Below are 20,890 nucleotides of genomic sequence, written 5' to 3'. Positions count from 1 at the left end.
TTCTAAACAAAGAAGAGAGCTCTTCTTTTTGCTGATACAAGAACTAATAATGCTTTACATTCCCCTCCTTTGCAGAGTTCAGAAGACACAAAAGTTTCACATTTTTAGAAGGTACTAGTCAGTCTGGAGAACTGTTTACAACTTAAAAAAGCAATTGCTTAATATAGTTTTTCCAGGTTTTTTTTTGTTTTTTTTTTTTTTAAAAAAGCAAGCAAATAATTAAAGAGCATGAATAAAAAACCCCAGTAACTATGGAAAGAGAATATTTTTAAATCAATAGACTTCTGTGTCTATTTCTGAAAGAGAGGACTGATAATGCAATCAGACTCAGAACCTGAGAAATACTGGTTTGTAGAATAAGAGTAACTTTGTTACTTCCGTTCCAAGTCATAATGCTATGGGTCCAACTTCAATACTCTCTTCAGGCCAGTTCAAATGCACTGTTAAGGAAGAGGAGGAGACTGGAAGTTTAATTACCTGTAGTGCCAGAATATGAGATCAGTGGCACCTTACTATTGAAGATGAAACAGCACAAGCCTGAAGTTCTGTACATAAAAATTAAGGAAATAACTTACCTCTGATAACTTACTGATCAGAAAATTATAACCAATACCACTGATTTCTGTAATCAGTAATTATTTTTTTTTAGTCCCATTTACATTAGAATAAAGCTCCAGGGATGCTTACCTGAAACCAAGATACCCACCATATTACCTCACAAATATTCTTACCCAAGCCAAAAGAGTTACTGTTTGTTGAAGTTGGTGTTGAGGTATTATTGCTTGATATTGATGTGGTAGCAATACTGCCAGTGGTGTGTGTTTGTTGACCTGGATGATCTTGTAATCTATAAAAAGCAAGTTAAAAAAATATACAAGTTGAACAAGGTGTGGCAAGTTGACCCCAGCCAGTTAAAAGCCCACCCAGTTACAATGTCTTTTCCCCCCACCCCAGGCAGGATGGGAGAGAGAACTAGAAGGGCAAAGGTAAGAAAAACTCATGGGTTGAGATAAAGACAGTTTAATAGGTAAGGAAAAAAACAAACAACCAAACCAAACAAGTGACACAAAGGCAATTGCCTACCACCTCCCACCAGCAGACCAATGTCCAGTCAGTCTCCAAGTGACACCAGCTACTTTGGAAAAGTGTCATGTGTTGTCGTCCATCCCCGTGTCATCCCCCCCCCCCCCCAGTTTTATTGATTAGCATGACATGATATGGTATGCAATATCTTTGGTCAGCTTGTTTCAATTGTCCCAGCTGTGTCCCCTTCCCAACCCTAGCCTTCTTGGGGGGGGAGGGGGGGGGGGGGAAATGGGCACAAAGCAAGAAAGAGAGGAGGAAGGCCTTGATACTGTGCGAGCACTGTTCATCCAACAATAGTTAAAACATCTGTGTGTTATCAACACTGTTAGGTGAAAAATCCAAAACACTGCACCATACACACTGCTATGAAGAAAGTAAAACCCCCTACAAGCCAGACCCAGTGCACAAGGTATGGCATTTAATGTAATGTAATAATGATATTTAATACAGGAACAGTATCATACTTCAGAATCTTAATTTACATTTTTATTATTTCTAAAAATAAATAAAAATTAAACTATTATCTCTAGATATCTTCCTGACCAAACTCAAACAGAAAGTATACAGAAAGTGGAAACAAGGACAGGTAAACTGGGAGGAATACAAAGACATTGTCCGAGTCTCTCTTTCTTATACAGAGTTAGGAAAGACAAAGCCCAAATTGAATTGAATTTGGCCAAGGATGTCAAAGATAATAAGAAGGGCTTCTATAAGTAAATAGGAGACAAAAAGACAACTCGGGGAAAATGTGGGACTGCTGCTTAATGAGACAGGGGACCTGGGTACACAGGAAACCAAAAAGGCTGAAATACTGAATGCCTTCTTTGCCTCAGTCTTTACTAGCAAGACTTTTTCAGGAATACTAGGCCCCCGAGACCAGGGGAAAAGTCTGGAGCAAGGAAGACATACCCTTTGTAGAAAAGGATCAGATCAGGGAATACTTAAGCAAACTGTACATACATAAGTCCATAGGCCTGGATAGAATGCACCCAGGAGGGCTGAGGGAACCAGCAGATACCATCATGAGGCCACTCTTAATAATCTTTGATTCATCATAGTGACTGGAAGAAGTGTCCAAGGACTGGAGAAAAGCAAATGTCACTCCTATCTTCAAGAAGGGCAAGGAGGAAAACCCAGGGAACTACAGACCATCCAGCCTCACCTTCTTTCCTAAGAAGGTAACACAGCAGCTAATCCTGGAAACTATTTCCAGGCACAGGAAGGACATGAAAGCCATTGGGAAGGCAGCATGGATTCACCAAGGGGAAGTCATGCTTGACCAACTTGATAAACTTTTGTGATCAAATGACTTGCCCTGTAGATGAGGGGAGAACAGCAGATAATTTCTACCTGGACTTCAGGAAGGCCTTTGACGCTGTCTCCCATAAGATCCTCCTAGAGAAGCTGATGAAGTAGGGACTGGAGCAAAATGAAAACTGGCTGAATGGCCAGATACAGAGGGGGATGACTAGTGGCACAAAGTCTAGTTGAAAGTCAGGAACTAGCAGAGTACCCCAGGGGTCAATACTGGGTCCAGTCCTGTTTAACTTCATTAATGATCTGGATCAGGGGTCCTCAAACTTTTTAAAGAGGGGGCCGGCATGCGGATGTAGTAACAGGAAGTCATCTGCAGCTGCTTGGTTTCCCCCCCCAACCCCCAGCAGGGGTGTGTGTGTGTGTGCGCCTGTAAATACTGGGGGCCGGATTGAGGACCCTGGGGGGCCGTATCTGGATGATGGGGTAGAGTATACCCCTCAGCGAGATTGCTGATGTCTCAGAACTGGGAGGAGTCTGGCCAGACAACCATGCTGCCATCCAGAGGGACCTCAATAGGCTGCAGAAATGGGATGACAGGAACCTCGTGCATTTCAACAAGAGGAAGTGGTGAAAAGTCCTACACCTGAGTAGGAATGATCCCATGCACTAATATATGATGGGTGCCACCCAGTTGGAAAGCACCTTGGCAGAAAAGGCCCTGGGGGTCCCGGTGGACACCAAGTTGAACATGAGCTAGCAACGTGCCCTCACAGCAAAGGTGAATGGTATACTGGGCTGCATTAAGAAGAATGTTGCCAGCAGATCAAGGGAGGTGATCCTTCCCCTCTACTCAGCACTGTTGAGGCCACACCTGGAGTCCTGTGTCCAGTTCCAGGCTACCCAGTACATGCAAGATGTGGACATACCGAAGAGAGTCAAATGAAGGGCCACAAAGATGATGAAAGGACTGGAGCATCTCTCATATGAGGAAAGACTGAGAATGCTGAAACTGGTTAGCCTAGAGAAGAGAAGGCTAAGGGCAGGGATATTATTAATGTATATAAATACCTGAAGGGAGGGCGCAAAGATGACGGAGCCAGGCTCTTGTCAGTGGTGCCCAGTGACAGGATCAGAGGTAACTGGCACACAGTGAAACACAGGAGGTTCTTGTCTGATCATAAGGAAAGATTTTTTTTACCGTGAGGGTGACTGAGCACTGGAACAGGTTGCCCAGGGAGCTTGTGGAGTCTCCCTCCTTGGAGATATTCACAATCCATCTGGACATAGTCCTCGGTAACTGGCTCTAGGCGGCCCTGCTTGAGCAGGGGTGTTGGACCAGATGACCTCCAGAGGTCCCTTCCAACCTCAACCAACCTGCGATTCTCAGACATCTATAATCTCATCACTTCTTCAGAACAATAGTTTCTAACATTAAGAAAACTGATGGGCATTGCTGTAACCATTACCACCTTTTCATCCTATTCCTGGAATGCCTGTCAATGAATTGTTTTTTCAGTCCTTACGTTGCTTTAGGGATCCTGATGTACTCCTACCCCCTCAAATATTACTAATTCCATGCTGGGGCTTAAAGAAGAGAAGGCTATCAAGATCTGTAATACAGGATTTATTCCATACCACACTTTTAGTAGGACACCCCACTGAACATAAAATTAAGTTAAAGTCTTATTTCATCACAAGACTAATTTCAGAATTTCAATGTTCTTTAAGACTGTAAGAGTATGGTAACAATTTAGTTACACAAAGTTAACGCCATCATAAACTAGCACAAGCACTAAAGGCTGCTTGCACAATTCATATGCTCGCCACACCTGTTTACTGCAGGGGCATAAGCATGGGTGCTACCACGCAGTGAAACAGATCAGGGACTGTTCAGATTATCTTCAGATTTATTCTGCACCTACTGTAACTAAGGAGCAGATTCAAGTGATTTAACAGTAATGGCTCATTTTAGAGGATAACATTAACTTTCAAAAGGCATACGTATGATATCCAGAGACACAATCTTACAGAATTTGGGTTGCTTCTCTTGTTCAATAGCAGGGGTATTTGTACTGCTTTTGAATACATTTTAGTCAAACCTAGGTTTGCCCAACAGAAAGCTAACACACTAGGAATTAAGAAGGTTTTTACTACTTAAGAGATGAGACAACTGCTCATCAGTCAGGTTACCTGTTTTGTGTTTTGATGACCAGGTGAACAGTAAGTCCATCGTGAATCCCATGCTGAATCAAAGTATCTTGATCTTTTAAAATTTTTCCAGCAAATATCAAAACAAGCTGATCAGCGTGGGACTTGAAACGCTTAGAGATTTCTTCCTTGAACTAAACAAAAGTTTAATATTATATAGTTATGTAATTGAATACTGAACTATTAGGTTTTTTATAATTTCAGGAAGAACTATTTTGCTCATATTTATTATATTAATCCACTTGCACAATATGTTTCACTTTATACAACCTAGAAACACTTCACTAAGTTATCTCAACTTTCTTTTTATCCAAAGGAAGATAGGAAATCAAGTAATTCTTTTTCTGTACAATTAAAATGTTTCATATCTAGATCACTAAGTATATAGCTGGCAATAAAAAAAAATTGGCATCTGCTTAAAGACTACACCTTCATTTCAGCCAGGCACATACCCATGATGCAATAAATATGTAGTAGTACACATGCCATTGAAACCATCTGTTGCTGACATGCTGAGGATACAACAACACATGTTAATTCAGTCCACATTTGTGCAGGCACTGAAAGGAGCAGAATCCTTTCTTCTTGGACATATTACTGCTACCTTTCACATGTCAAAATGAACAATCCTTTCCATACAGTCAAAAATTATTTCTTAGGTGGCTCTGCTCTCTCATCCAACTCACAACAGCTACATGAAATGTCCTTCCAGCCCATGGCATTTCAGTTGACTGTGAAATCAAACCTTCATTAGAACAACTGAACCTGGAAAAGCAATTTTATTTCTTCCTTCCTTCTTAACCAATAACCAGCACATTATGCTTTGACTGACTTCTATAAAATAATGAATCTCAGTCAAAAAAGTACTCTCACAGAAGAAACAATTAGCTCACAAAATGTAAAAAGGCTAATATAAGAAAACTGAATCAATTTATTCAACATGACTAGTCAGTAGACTAAACATTTCTGAAAGGATCTCAGGCAGTTGGGAATCCCTCCAGAAGTTCACAGTATTTAACATTTTTCAAGTAGCATGATCAACTTAATTTTTTAAAAAATCCTATTCCAAACATCTTCGTGAACTTTCATAGAGGAACCCCAATTATTAATTATTTAATAGTAAGTAATTGCAAGATTATGAGTCAGTCACTATATTATACTCTGAAAGCGAGTCCCTAACCAAAAAGGTTTATAGTATAGAAAGAAATAACACAGGAAAAAAAAAACACGAGCCTGAGACACAACAGAGGTAACAAAACTTTGTGCCTGGGTAAAGGTAATATTTGGTCAGTTAGAAGTCTGCTCACACAGAGTTGGTTCCAGTTCCCAGAGAAACATCTTTTAAGTCAACCTTTATACTAGTAACATTTAGACTTGCAACCATTTTAGGAAGCCATTTCTCACGGTTTAACCTCAGCCGGCAACCAAGTACCATGCAGCCACTCGCTCCCTCCCCCCCTCCCCCTCCCCCCCCCTCAGAGGGATGGGGAGGAGAATCAGGGAAAAAAGGTAAAACTTGTGGGTTGAGATAAGAACAATTTACTAATTGAAATAAAGTAAATAATAATAATTGTAACAAAAAGAAGGGAGAAGGAGAGAGGCATAAAACCCAAAGGGAAAAGAAAAAACAAGTGATGCACAATACAACTGCTCACCACCCACTGACCAATGCCCAGCCAGTCCCCTAGCAGCAATCCTCCTGCCCAGGCCAATCCCCCCCTCCCAGTTTATATATTCAGCATGATGTCTCATGGTACAGAATACCTCTTTGGCTAGTTCAGGTCAGCTGTTCTAACTTGTATTCCCTCCCAATTTCTTGTACCCCTCTAGCCATCTTGCTGGCAAGGCCTGAGAAACTGAGAAGTCCTTGACTTAGTATAAACATTACCCAGCAACAACTAAAACCATCAGTGTGCTATCAACATTGTTCTCACACCAAATCCAAAACACAGCACTGCACCAGCTACTAAGAAGAAAATTAACTCCATCCCAGCTGAAACCAGAACACACATCTACAGCACACTTTTTGCTGAGGCGGAGGTTAGAGAATCATTTATGTATCTGTCCAAAAGAATTCTGAAAACCATTTTCAATACAAGTGTGGGGTTTTTTTGTTTTAAATTGTCAGTATCTAATATGATGCTTCTGAAAAAAGAAAATACCAAAAAAAGAATACAATTCAGTCTTCAGCATCATCCAATCTCTGCCAATACTGGAAAAATATTAGCCCTATGCTGAAGTTTGACACAAATCACTAGTGGTTGTATTGCAAAATAAAGTTGGGGAGGATGGAAGAGAAGACTTTTTATCATCCTCTGTGGGCAAAGATTCCTCTTCATTATTCTTCATCTCTCACTGTTAACCTTAACTAAAATGCAAGATCATTCCCCTGTAGCAAATGGGGGGGGGGGGGAACACACCCCAAATCTTTATTTAAATTCAAACAGCATAAGGACAAGAGTAATGACTACCAATTATATTCTTATTCCCCCAGGTCTTATCTGTGTAGCTTTTATAGGACTCCACCATTTTTACTGGTAACAAAGAGTTCAGGGAATGAGGTGCTCCAGTGCCATGGCAATGAAAACGGCATAGACTCTGGAAACTGTTAGATGTGAGCAGTGAAGACAACTAGCTCAATTTTCTTTACCCTAAATGGAACTTTAAGTGTCAAACCTGTACGCATCATCTCAGTGTCCAAATTAAACTTATGCAATTGACAGCAAATGAAGGGAAAGGAGACAACAATGCAAATTCATACACATTAAGGCAGTTGTGAGAAAAGAATCTTTGGAGTAGTTAAATCTTCAATTTGTACAACTGAACTAGATAACACTACCAGTAAATTAGATATAATGCTTTATAATGGCTTGGCACTTAAGGAAACAAGAAGCAGGTCAATTTCAAAGTCTTGCAGCTGGCTGGGAATGATGAACATTTCCATCTAATTCTCCTACTGCACTAACTCTTCCCTTTTTATTAACATGTAGATACTACAATGCTTTTAGCCAATTTGTTTTACTGTTCAAAAATTCAAGCTTGACTTCATTGCAATAGTAGTAGCCATTACAATATCACAAACATGTTCAGTTTTATTGAAACATTAAAAAGGGTTTGAAATTCTAGAAAAGTAATGTTTCTCCATACCTAGCACCTAATGTTCACAGAAGCCAGTTGATTGTACTGCTCTAGTAACTGAATACAATAACAATAATGTAAAAAGTCACATCAATTTTAGACATAATAGTTTGGGGCATCAGTGGGAATAAAACACAGGGGCATTAAGACAGAAACACAAGATTATCATGTAGATGGACAGAGGCCTAGTTTCCCTATGAAAAAAAAAAAACCATTAACTGAAATGAATTAATTCAAGGTCATAGTCTCCTAAAAGCATAAAAACTTGTCAATTTCACATGAATTAGAACAGATCTCAAACTAGTCTTGAAGGCCCTTGCCTGCATTACCATTTCACCTTCAGTTAACTTCTTTCTATTAAGAACTCGCCCCCCTCCCCATTTTTGGGTTTCTTTGCATGGTGTTGGTTTGTTGGAGTTTGGTTTTTTTGTTTTTAAGGACAGGAACAGTATAGGGTTTTTACCCTGAGAATGTTTTTAGCAGCACTCCACCACTTGTTTACACACTCAATGATCTCCATACCAAATATCCTCAAGTTCACATGATCTTAAAACCCAATACTCTTAACAGAACTCTGCTCTTTTGTTCCACAGTAACAGAACAGGCACCACAAGTCAAGTTAGAACTTATTACATCTGCTCAACTTGACCACCCCGAAGGTTTTTGACATGCATAGGTGATTCAGTCTGTCAATGCCTAGTTGGGGGGGGGGGGGGGGGGGGGGGGGAAGGAACAAAGAGAATCCAACTTGCACTCGTAGCTGAGAATTCTAGTAAACATTTTGTCATGAACAAAGCCAATATCTTTGTATACACATGAAGTAGAACAGCTGACTAAAAAGGAGACACTTCTGTACAGTCACTTTGCAGAGCAGATCCATACTTTAAACATTAGAAGAGTTCAGTTGGAAGTGACCTACAATGATCATCTAGTCCAACTGCCTGACCAAAAGTTAAAGCATGCTATTAAGGGTGTTGCCCAAATGCCTCTCAAACACCGACAGGCATGGGGCATGAATCACCTCTCTAGGAAGCCTGTTCCAGTGTTCGGCTGTGGATAACTGGCTAGCTGAAAAGGGTCACATAGACATAGTCCAGCTGGCTGAACAAAAATGCACATCGCTCTCAGCTTATCTGAAGTAAAGCAAAATACACTGTCTTTGGCTGTCCTTGTTACACAATAACAGGAAGATTTTGGTGGGAAAAGAATGTTGCAGGTGGGAACAGATAACTACAGAAGAGAAACTAGGGGCGGGCTTGGTATTTAGGCAACTAACCAATAATGAGCTTAACTTTTGTAATATGTATGAGCTAATTATAACAAGGCATAAGAGACAATAAACGAAGTCTGCTGATCACTCATATTGAGTGACTGTGTCTTCCCTCCGTCGCGACAAATGGCGCCCGAACAGGGACCCTAGAGAGGGCTGAACCTGCGAGCCACGGTTCGACGGAGATTCGGGTACCGGTCCTGAAAGCAGCGCAGGAGGCGGAAGGGCACAGTCCCCGCGCCCGGGAGCACCTACAGAGGGTCCCGCCGGCCACGCGTCGCCGGAGTCTCGCAAAGGCTGCAACAGCGCTGACGAAGGTATGGAGAGACAAGCGACGTACGATTCGCTCATATGCTTTTTAGAAAAGCGGAGCGTTCGGGACATAGATTGTAAAAAGGAATTACTCGGGTTATTAGCGTATGGGATAGCATCCGGGTCCCCCGCGGCAGCGGCGAGCGGCGGCGCGCAGCCCGGCAGGCCCCTTCCCGGCCGCGGTTTCTCTCCAAGGCGGCACCCCCCCCCTCCGATCGGCGCCATGGCGATGCAAGCGGCCAAGCGAGCTGACATCTGGCTGCCCCCAGAGGTCAATCGGGTCCTTTATATTCGGAACCTGCCGTATAAAATCACAGCGGAGGAAATGTATGATATTTTTGGGAAATACGGACCTATTCGACAAATCAGAGTTGGAGACACTCCTGAAACAAGAGGAACAGCTTAAGCTCCTCAAGGAAAAATACGGAATTGATTACGAACCCACCAAAAAAAGTGCTTCAGATGTCCCCTACAAGAAATGGGTTTCTGCCTTGAACTAGCAAACATCTCTGTGCTTAAAGAGAAGCCTTTTTGCCTTGATGGAGATAATTTATTCTGTATTCTGTATTTATGATGTATTCTGAATGTGGAAATTGGTTGGGACTAGGAGGCTGGCTTAAAGGCATTTTGCAAACGGGATTATTATTTTTGATCATTATTGTAATAATAGTTTTTTGATCAAAACCAGCCAAAATTATTTGTAAGCATTAGGCATATCTGGAAGAGAATGCCTTTATTTGAATCAGCAGTTAAGGTGTAGTTTAGTCTGATGCTGTGGTTTTATCTGCTTCTGGTGAATTTTTGAAGTGATGAAATCAGAGATACAAGGTATACTAAGAATTATGAGGTAATAATCTAAGTAAGAGTGCTGTCTTTTATATCTACAAGTGCAACATGCTTTTATGTAGCAGAGAGAAACTTTGACAATAATGTTGCTTGAGCGAGATGTGCATGTGACAACTTGGGAAAAGGGATATCACAACTGGAGTGCAACAGTGTTTCTATGTCTGGCAGAGTGAAATCTTTCAAGACCTGAGTTTAGACAGTCTAAAATAAATTGTTAGTATTCAGAAAACCCATCTTAAGCCTCTTTTGCTTACATAGTGTTATGGAAGTCAACTGCTATTGTAGAGAATTAATGATTTTTTAATACATATTAACAAATACTACTATTTTACCTTGAGGCAGTTGAGTGAGAAATACTCACGTGTAGCATTTGAGGGAATGTCAGCATAAATCGCACTTACAGTAAGACTGCATTTTTAATTACTGTACTCGTTAAGATTCGATGATGCCATAAGGCTAAGGCCTTTTATCACAGATCGGTTCTGAACTAAAAGGTGTGTGCACATGTAGATATGCACATTTGTGTTATTTTCCTTAATTGGCTACAAAATAATATAATTAGGTTGGGGACTAGATCTTGGGAATTTACCTATTATACTTCTGTTTGTTAAGGAAAGTGCATAACACACAGCACCCATGTAGGCTTGGCTTGTGGCACAGTTGTCAAATTTAGCATAGACATTCAGACAGATAAGCAACGTACTCTTCTTGTGTGTATCACCTACAAGCCATTATGGCTTAGTGTGTAAATCTGTATGTAACTATTGAAAAATCCCCTTATGAATGTATATAGCTCAGAACTAATTTTTTCCCTTTGTTAATTCTTTGATATCAATGAGGTATTCTTCAGAAAATGTATGGACTGGTCGGTTGCCTAAGGGCAGTTGTTATTTGGACAGAAAATTGTTAATGGTCAGGGACTTTCCACTAAAATATTTGCAAATATTCCTAGTCAAACATCAGTTTGGTTTCTTTTCGGGTTTTGAGCTTGCATTAGTCCATGTTCAGAACTTTAAAATTACCTTTGAATTTTTTAAACTTTTTATATCACTGGAACAGAAAGAGCATCTAAATTAAAGCTTCAAGCTAACTTTATTTTTCAAGTATTTCAGGAATTATACTTCTGAACTGAGATTTTATAAGTTGGCTGTATATTTTCCTGTGTTAAAATGCTGTTATTGAAAATGGTCAACCAGGCCTATGTCGCCCAAAATAAAAACGGGGGAATTGTGGATAACTGGCTAGCTGAAAAGGGTCACATAGACATAGTCCAGCTGGCTGAACAAAAATGCACATCCCTCTCAGCTTATCTGAAGTAAAGCAAAATACACTGTCTTTGGCTGTCCTTGTTACACAATAACAGGAAGATTTTGGTGGGAAAAGAATGTTGCAGGTGGGAACAGATAACTACAGAAGAGAAACTAGGGGCGGGCTTGGTATTTAGGCAACTAACCAATAATGAGCTTAACTTTTGTAATATGTATGAGCTAATTATAACAAGGCATAAAAGGTGACTGTAAGAGACAATAAACGAAGTCTGCTGATCACTCATATTGAGTGACTGTGTCTTCCCTCCGTTGCAACATTTGGCCACCTTCTTTTTAAATAAATGTTTCCTAATATCAAGTCTGAACCTCCCCTGATACAACTTTGAACCATTCCTACGTGTTCTGTCGCTGGATACCAGGGATCAGCACCTCCCACTCCACTTCCCCTCCTCAAGAAGCTGTAGAGAGCAATGAGGTTGCCCTTCAGCCTCCTTTTCTCTAAACCAGACAAACCCAGAGTCCTTAGCTTCTCCTCATAGGATATGCCTTCCATTTAGTTAATGTTAACTTGTTACCATCTGATAAGTTGGCACAGGAAGGTCCCATTAAAAAAAAAGTTATCCTAGGTAAAGTAGAAAATCTTAAAATCCAAACTGTCATCTTTTGACGTTACCGCCATATAATGATTCAAGATCTTAGTACTAACTCAAAGCATGCCAACAAAAACAGCAACTATACTAGTATTAATGCCCATTCACATGACACAGTGCTGTGAAAGAAAACAAAAGTAAGAGATACTTTCCAATTCCTCTCAACCTTGGTTTAATATAAAACACATTTTAAAAAAAAGTTATATTAACAGTCCTAAAGAGGCCTCAAGGAATTAAACATCCAACTCCAACTGAAAACCAATGTAAAACAGGCTCCTAAAACTGTGACTGCTTTGAAAAATATTATCTAGGTGACAAAAACAAGCAACAAGATTGTTGACGCTTTCCAAACCAAACTGTTTTGAACACAGGACAGGGCTTTAGACACTGCCTATGGTTTACAACAAATGAAGCATAGCTAGAAAGCTCACCCAGATAATGCTTCTATAAAAGCCTTTTCAGTCTTTCATGACTTGTCAATTACTATCTTCCTGTGCTTAGAAGTTAGTCCTTGCCAATTATGCACGCTAATCACACAACCAAATTGTTTCCTCAAATCTCCATAATCAAAACAAATCTCTCTATATAAAAAGTTATTTCAAAAAACAAATTCAAATTCTTGATGAGTTTACAAAGCTAGTAGTCCAGAAGAAAACACTGAGGTAGTGTTTTCTAGTGAAAAGAGGACTTACGTTCTAGCCAGTTCTATTCCTTCCAGACAACCTTCAGCAAACCACTCCAGTCCTCTATACTTTGACTTCAGAAGAGGAATTAGCAACACTTCCTTTCCCTGTAAAAGAACCTCACAAACTACAGATAGAAACTGAGCAAATTAATCTGGAACAATTCATTTAGATTGGAAAGGGATACAAAAAGGATTATGTATAGATAGCAATTCTTGCAGTACAGCTGTGTTTTGATAACCTACTATTGTATTGGGTTTGCATGGCAAGGTTTTGGTAGCAGATGGAGTTACAGGGGTGGCTTCTGTGAGAAGATGCCAGAAGCTTCCCCTATGCCAAATAGAGCTAGTGCCAGCTGGCTCCAAGATGGACCTGCTGCTGGCCAAAGCTGAGCCAGTCAGTGACAGTGGTAACACCTCTGTGACAACATACTTAAGGAGTAAAAACTGCTGCACAACAACAGCTGGGAGACAGGAGTGAGAATAAGTGAGAGCAACAACTATGCAGACACCAACGTCAGTGAAGAAGGGGGAGGAGGTGTTCCAGAACCTGGAGCAGAGATTCCCCTGCAGCCTGCGGTGAGGACCATGGTGAGGCAGGCTGTCCCCTGCAGCCCATGGAAGTTAACAGTGGAGCAGATAGCCACCTGCAGCCCATGGAGGACCCCACACCAGCGCAGGTGAATGCACCCGAAGGAGGCTGTGACACTGTGGAGAGCCCATACTGGAACAGGCTCCTGGCAGGCCCTGTGGCCCTGCAAGGGAAGCCACACTGGAGCAGTCCATTCCTGAAGGACTGCACCCCGTGGGACAGACCCACACTGGAGCAGTTCATGAAGAACTGCAGCCCATGAGAAGGGCCCATATTGGAAAAGCTCACAGAGAACTGTCTCCCATGGGTGGGACCCCATGCTGGAGCAGGGGAAGAGTGTAAGGAGGAAGGAACAGCAGAGGCAACTGTGATGAACTGACTGCAACCCCCTTTCCCCTGCACCGCTGGGGGGGGGGGGGGGGGGGGGAGGAGACAGAGAATTCAGGAATGAAGTTGAGCTTGGGAAGAAGGGAAGGGTGGAGGGAAGATGTTTTAAGATTTGGTTTTATTTCTCATTTTATTACAAATCAAATTGGAGTAGGATATTAATTTCCCCAAGTCAAGTCTGTTTTGCCTGTAATGATAACTGCTGAGTGGTCTCCCTGTCCTTATCTCAACCCATGAACCTTTTGTTATATTTTCTTTCATGTGCAGTTAAGTAGGGGAGATGGAATGGCTTGGTGGGCACCTCACAGCCAGCCAGGGTCAACCCACTACAACAATCCTTACACTGAAACATCAAAGTGAAACTCACTCTGCATAAAAGTATCTGCAAAAAAGAGACTTTAGAGTATTATTTAAATAAAAGTATTCATATTTTATTATACCTGCCAATCAGAAAACATTTGCCAAGTACCTCTGTTAGATAGCTGATATTTTCAATATGCATCTAAGTCAACTGTCAGGGAAGTCAACATACTTTCTTCTGAAGGTTTCTATGCTATCAAACAGCAAATTACCATTGTTCTAAATAACTTTTCATAGAGTTTCCAAACTCTGAGAAAAAGAAAATTACTTAAGTGTTGAATAGTTAATCAAACAGGGTTTCTTTATTTCAAAGAAGTGTGAATAATCAGAGCATATTACAAGGTTGACTCCATAAACAGTCACACAGATGTATCTATGATGTGCTTCAGTGCACTGAGACATAAGACAGAGAAAAAACCAATGCTTTAACTTTGGTATTAAACAATTCATGCACTTATGTTCCTTTAGTGCCAACAGAAAGCTAGATCGTAATACTGAAAAAGTAGTACAGATTGGACTATATTAATTCCAACCTCTTTTGATCATACTGTTTAATAATCCCTGGACTACAGGGAAGACAGAACTGGTTATGTTAAAAGAACTGAAATTAAGCTGCCCTTATGAAATAGAGCATTATAAGAAATATTAAAAGCATACAGAAGTTAGGAAAGACATTCCACTATCAAATCACCCAATGCTCTCCTTAACATGTATACATATATGCCAAACACTGCCAACTTGTGATTGTGAAAACCAGGCACAAATCTGAAACACTGGGTTTATGGATTTAAAGTTTCAACAATAATATTTATTCAAATTTTAAACAAAGAACTCCAACCAGATGTCCACTTGTCAACCAACAGAATCCCAACACAATCCAGTGTGTTATCGATTTGTTAATAAGTTAAGATTGATTGACTTTGATTAATTGATTTTATAAAATCATTTAATAAAATTAAAATATAGAAGGATTAGAAAAATTTTTAAATGAAACTTATAGCTGCACAGTAAAAGCTGTTATGAGATCTTCTGTACATCCTGTACCAAGGCTAGAAGAAGGGGCTGGAACCATTGTTAAAACTTAGGTAATAACTCTAGGGTTTGAAAGGTTTCTTTGTATTTAACCAGTCTTCTGTATGTAGAGGTGTATTGAAATGTCAGAATATGAGATTAATGGGAACTGGGGAGAGTCGACTGGAACAGCTTGTAGTTGCCTGCCAAGAAATCGTGAACTTTAATAAAAGGTAATTCCGGCAGGGGGAGATCGCGACCACCGACTCATATACCACCTACCCAAATCGTACCCTAGACCCATTTCTAGACCTTTCTAAGCTCTACTGTGCATAATAGGATATAGGAGGAGAGTATGTTAAATGATTTACGGGAAATGTTATGATTATGCATGAATATTTAATGAATATGTATGAATAAGTTCTATATATGGAATCTGATTTTGGGACCTGGTGTGCGTTGATCGTGAGAGGACTCGCTCACGCACCCGGCCGTTAATAAAGAAGTGTCTGCTTATCTACATCACATTGGTGTCGATAAGTTCTTCATTCCGAGATTTCGGTAACAAGTAGGTGAGTTTGTTTATAATTCTGTAGTACAGAAAGCACAACTTTCAGGTATATTATCAGCATGTATATTTTTAAACTAATTATCTATTACTACTGAAAACTATATTCTTCACTGACCAAAGGTTGACCTTAAATAAAAATAGAGAAAAAAATAAACTGTTTTCTATGGTTATATGAACTAAACTTAATTTCCTTAACTTTTCCAAACAGACATTACCCTGACATTTTCAGATAATCATAGAACTGACAATAATTCTCTGCAAGAACGGTAGGCTTTTAAAATTAACAGCACATATTTGCCATATCCAGTTAGCCTAATAATTAAAAATATAAAGCAATCTGTTTTTCTCTAAGAGTTACAGTGTTCACAAAATACATAATTTGATATCTTAAAGTCTGCATACATGCTGGTGGATAGTAACTGTGAATCAATTACAATAACATCTTGAACTCTGTTAATGTTGCTATGTTGGCATTCCAAGAATGCCTACAGGGTAAACAGACTAAATTAAGAAAGTAAAATTGCTTTTAATGGAACCTGTTCCAACATCTCATCACTCAAAGAATTCAAGTCATTCACTAAAGAGACAGTAATGCATGAGTAGTCTGTAACATGACTGTTCACTCTGTGTATACAAGTCCTACCAAAAGGCACTGTTAACTCAAGCCCACAGAACCCACAAAATAAAGGAAAACAAACAAAAAAACCCCAGACAGAGCTAACTGATCTAAAGTCTCCGGTGTATTGGGATTTCAAATCAGCCAACTTGTAGGTATTCATCTTTACCTACCACGAATAGAAAGAAGTCTTTGTACACCAGTGTATGGGCCTGCAAGTTCAGTATCATACAAAGTCAAGAAAGCAAATATTTGATCCTTGTCCTAATACTGAGCCAAGCTGTGCTCAGCATAATCAAATAAGTTCCATGGAAAATAAAGACAGATGGTTGACACAGTCAACTCACCTCCCAGAGCAGTTTGGTTCTTGAGGGTTATTTTCCATTCTAACCTACATACTGCCTGTTCTTAGAGGCACAACATAGGATCAGCAATAACAAACCCTATGTTACTGAACTCTTCTAACACAGAAAAATTTTCCTCAACTTTGGATTGTTGCAAACCTGACTTACATCAATGTAGCAACATTAAATACACTTTGCATAGCCCTAAATTTAGCTCAAATAAACAAAAATTTAGATAAAAGTCTTAGGGTTTTGTTTTGGCTGTATTCTGAACTGACTGTAAACAAAACCAAGTCCTAATATTAGCTACAGGAACACACAGCAAAATAAAAGCTATTCCTCCCCTCCTAGGACTTCAGGCCTCCCCTCCCTTCAATAGGGGGGACATTGTCCACTTGCCTATACCAACAGAACCACCCACTTGCTGATCTCATATGCATTTGAACAGATGCTCTTTTTTTCATTTATTTGAGGCTAACCTATTTCTAGAGCCAGCCCTGAAAATATCACATCTATTGTTATTATGTTACATAATGCTTATTATTAACAACTAATTTTGACAGTTTAAGAAAAACAGCCAATACTAGTCACGCTACAGTCTGGTATAGTTTTTTCTACTAGCTGTAACTTTGTCCAGGAATCAAAGCAAATGGCAGAATGGCAGACCCAAGGGGGGGGGGGGGGGGGGGGGGGCAGCAGCAGCCTTACTTCATAGGAAGATTCAACTGCAAATCTAATCTGTTAACATCAGCTCAAAGGGATACCAAGACAATATTTAAAGTTTAAAATATCTATAGATGAAGACAACATTTTAAAGCAGTGTGTTCTATTAATCACTTAAATTGTTATGGTTGTTTTCAGTAAAAATTTATGGGTTTATTAGCTTGTATAACTTTCAGGTTTTAAGACAACCATCTACTAGAAAAATCTGATATTCCCATCAGGACTCATATTTGAAATCACGTTGTTAAAAGTTAGATATATTACAAATTCACATCTTAAATGAGTTTTCTTATAATTACAGAAGTCCCCAATATTATTGCAATCAAACTGCTTTTCAGGACAAATGTGATCCTTAAATTAGAGCCAGCATGTTTTTTAAAAAACAAAACGCAAATACAAATAATTTTACGACTAGGTGGCGCAAGAGTCTGTTAAATGTATAGAGCGAGCACCCTGGCTAGATCACTCAGAGCTTTTTAACTCACGTTTTGCATTTCCCCTCTGAAAACATGAGTCAGAAGACACATCAGCAACTAATGATTTAAAGCTCCATTTCTATACATCAGTTGTACTCTTAAACATGTAACCTTTTTTTGGTGAGGTTTGCAGTTACCAACTGCACAAAAAAATAACATGATAACAAGTAGCATACATTGCATTTCAGAGAAATTTTATAGAAAATGAAGTAAGCTCTGAATCTCCTTCAGGGAACTTCACCTTTTCAAGTATTTTAGCATAACAATATCTACATCCTTCACAAGTAGGAGAGACTGGCTTTATAGATATCTACCTTATGCTTTGACCACACCTTTCCTATGATTTGTAGCCTCCTAATCTAAACAAATTAAGTCCTGGAAAATACTCACGTGGAAGGCCTCCAAAAAACCTGAAGTGCTGCAGGAAATCGTGTCAATGATTCAGTAGGTGCTACTGTTTCTCTTGAACCAAAGACAATGAGATACTAACTTTCATAAAGTCTTAGAACAAAGGCCCTAACAATTCAGTTATCAAACACTAGTACGCTGAAGCACAGCAGAAGCTGTACTTTGTTTTTAGTGGAAACTTTATACAGTCTAAAGACGTGGCTTTTCTAAAATTAAGAGATCTTTGCCATAGCCTACTTGCTGTTTCTAAAGCCAATTTTAGATTAAAATAATTATTGGCACTATAGCACTGCCACGTAGGTGATTGCATATGCTTTCTACAGTTGTACTAGCTAGCCAGCAAGCCTCCTACTGTCAGACTGAGTCAGCTCGGCAGGGCAATTCAGAATTACGAAACGAGCTACGTCCACCTCCCAGGCCGGCTCTCAGCATCCTAACTGGGAGGAGCCGCGGAGGAGACGATGCAGGTTTCTTCAACACTCCCGATAGCCTCAGTTAGCAGCAGCCCCCCACAAAGCCAAGGCAGCCCTAATACTCGCCCAACAGCGCCGAGAACAGCTCGGATAAGCGGAAACTACATTGTCATCACGAAGGGCCCTTACCCTCCAGCGTGGGAGACGGAAACCACAGGCCAGGCCTCTTCCCCCTGGCTGCACTCCCCACCCCCAACCCCTCACCCCCAACCCCTCACCTGCTGGATGCTGCTAGTCTCAGGCACAGCGAACTCTTCCTTCTCCTTGGGAGTCTTCACCGTGATTTTGATGATCCGCGGCTCAGCAACAGCGAAGCCCTGAGCGGAGGACTCAGAGGAGCTGTGAGCCCCCGCGGAACTCTCCGCACTCTCCGACATGGCGGGTGGAGCCTGACTCCAAACGAGTCCTCCACGTCACAGGCTCACTCCCAGAGGCGGACAAAAACAACCCAGCTCACCCGCGGCACGCACTGATGACGTCCTGGACCGGGGAAGTTACTAGAAAGGGGGAAGCTGTCTCCCTGGGCGTGGGTTCGTTTTCGGCGCGCTTGCGCGCTACGAGTGGTAGTTTGAAGATTTAAAATCTTAGAAAGCGACAGTGACAAATAGTTCCTTAAACTGTCATACGGAAGTTTTAAGTTTCTTTTCAGATATAGTCGGGTGACTTCAGTACTCTGAAGTTACAATACACTAAAAGTTTTATGAGTTTTACAATATTAAACTGTTGATGTCCTATATATAATGATGTTATTACCTGCATATAATATAATGCACAATGATATTGTATGAAGTAACAAAGCTGTACCATGACCTGTATGACTTTCATGTTAAAAAGGGAGGAAGAAAAATTATATACAGCTTCTGAGCCTATGTAAAGAGAGATTGTAAAATTGCCTTTTGCTTCTAGGTTACTTGCTTAGCATCAGCTTAAGGGTAAGGTAAAACTTTAATATCTCAAATAACCTTTTACTATAAAAATAGAATTACAGTGGAAGCATTTCATAGCTGGGAATCAGATTTTCCTCAACCTTGGACCAAAAAAGAGAAAACACACACACACTATACCACCTCCCTTAATCCATAATTAAATTTAGTATCACCATATTAGGCCCTTTCCCAAAACATTAGTGATTTTCCTATCCATCAGATAGGAAATTCCAGAATCCTATCCCTGTTTTAATATCAAATACATGGATGGCTTCAAAATCTAGAGTCAAATGTCTTTTCTTCCTTATCCTTAAGTTATCCTGGAATTACCCTTTCCTAGTGTAGTCTGATTCACCAAGTGATTTGTTGGCTTGGTCTACTATTGGGATAATTTCTCAGAAACTATTTAAATTAGTTCAGTAAATTTTTACTAAACCAATTAAAAATGTGTTAAAAGCATTTAAAACTGGAATAGTGAAAAATGGCTGTTTTGCTGATTGACTGGATACCAAGCAAAAAAGAATTCCAAATCAAATATAAGAATAAATGCAGTTTATTATATTACACTATAATAAAGGAAAAATAGCATGCAATATGTACAGGTCTAGCCATAATATATGGCTTCACTCCAAATCAATATTGTCCGCCTTGTAAATGTAAAGGTAACCCTTTTAAAATATCAATTCCAATAATATATTCAGGGATTGGGACAATCGTAACTGGATAGGTTCTTTTTCACAAATTTCCTATTTTCATTTCAATTTTAGTTTGAACAGCTTCAATTTGTTTCCCTCCTAATCCAGTAATAACAACTTTTTGACCTTTAAATTGCTTTGGATTTCCATAAATTAGAGAGGCCTCTGCTCCAGTATCTACAAGGGCTCTAACTTGTTGGGGGATTGATTTTTCCAATAAATTTGCAACTCCACATGTGGGCGACTGTCTTTTTTAACCCACCCTTGTATCGGAGCTTGGCCCTCCTTTCAATCCATCTTTAACTCTTTTAATTGTCGACGGAGGGTTTTAGCGCCATGCCAGGGATACAGATCATCAAACTGCCCCCAATCCTCCCTGTCCCCTGGAATGTTTGACCCTCCAGTGGGGGGCCCTCCAGCTGGGGAGTGGGGCATCCTGTCGAGGTTCAAGAGGTGGTGCAGAAGGCTGAGCTGCATCCTCTGGTGACTCTACAAACCTTTGCTGGCTATAACTATTTAGTTTCTTATTTGGTCTGTCTGATCCTCGCTGTTTATATAACCTCCGCATCTCATTCGTAGGAATTCCATCAA

At 40.1% G+C, this 20,890-nt stretch overlaps 1 protein-coding gene across 4 annotated transcripts in view; it reads right to left on the bottom strand.

Moving 5' to 3' along the window:
• Positions 1-19,141, bottom strand: part of LOC130142032 (ubiquilin-1-like) — a 38,768-nt gene extending 19,627 nt beyond the window's left edge. For 2 of the 4 annotated variants that reach the window (XM_056323430.1, XM_056323429.1), the window contains exons 1-3: positions 18,897-19,119; positions 4,534-4,685; positions 732-847 (exon numbers count right to left, since the gene is read on the bottom strand). In XM_056323430.1, coding sequence (XP_056179405.1) covers positions 732-847; positions 4,534-4,685; positions 18,897-19,055 — 427 coding nt within the window. In that variant the 5' untranslated portion in view covers positions 19,056-19,119. Of the gene's footprint in view, positions 1-731; positions 848-3,411; positions 3,515-4,533; positions 4,686-18,896 lie in introns of those variants that run through there. The other 2 variants (XM_056323428.1, XM_056323431.1) reach the window with 2 other exon arrangements.
• Positions 19,142-20,890: the final 1,749 nt, after the last annotated feature.

The sequence above is a fragment of the Falco biarmicus genome, chromosome W, assembly GCF_023638135.1.
Source record: "Falco biarmicus isolate bFalBia1 chromosome W, bFalBia1.pri, whole genome shotgun sequence".
NCBI lineage: Eukaryota > Metazoa > Chordata > Aves > Falconiformes > Falconidae > Falco > Falco biarmicus.
Note: the sequence above shows the minus strand (reverse complement) of the source record. Positions and strands in the feature narration are given on the sequence as shown.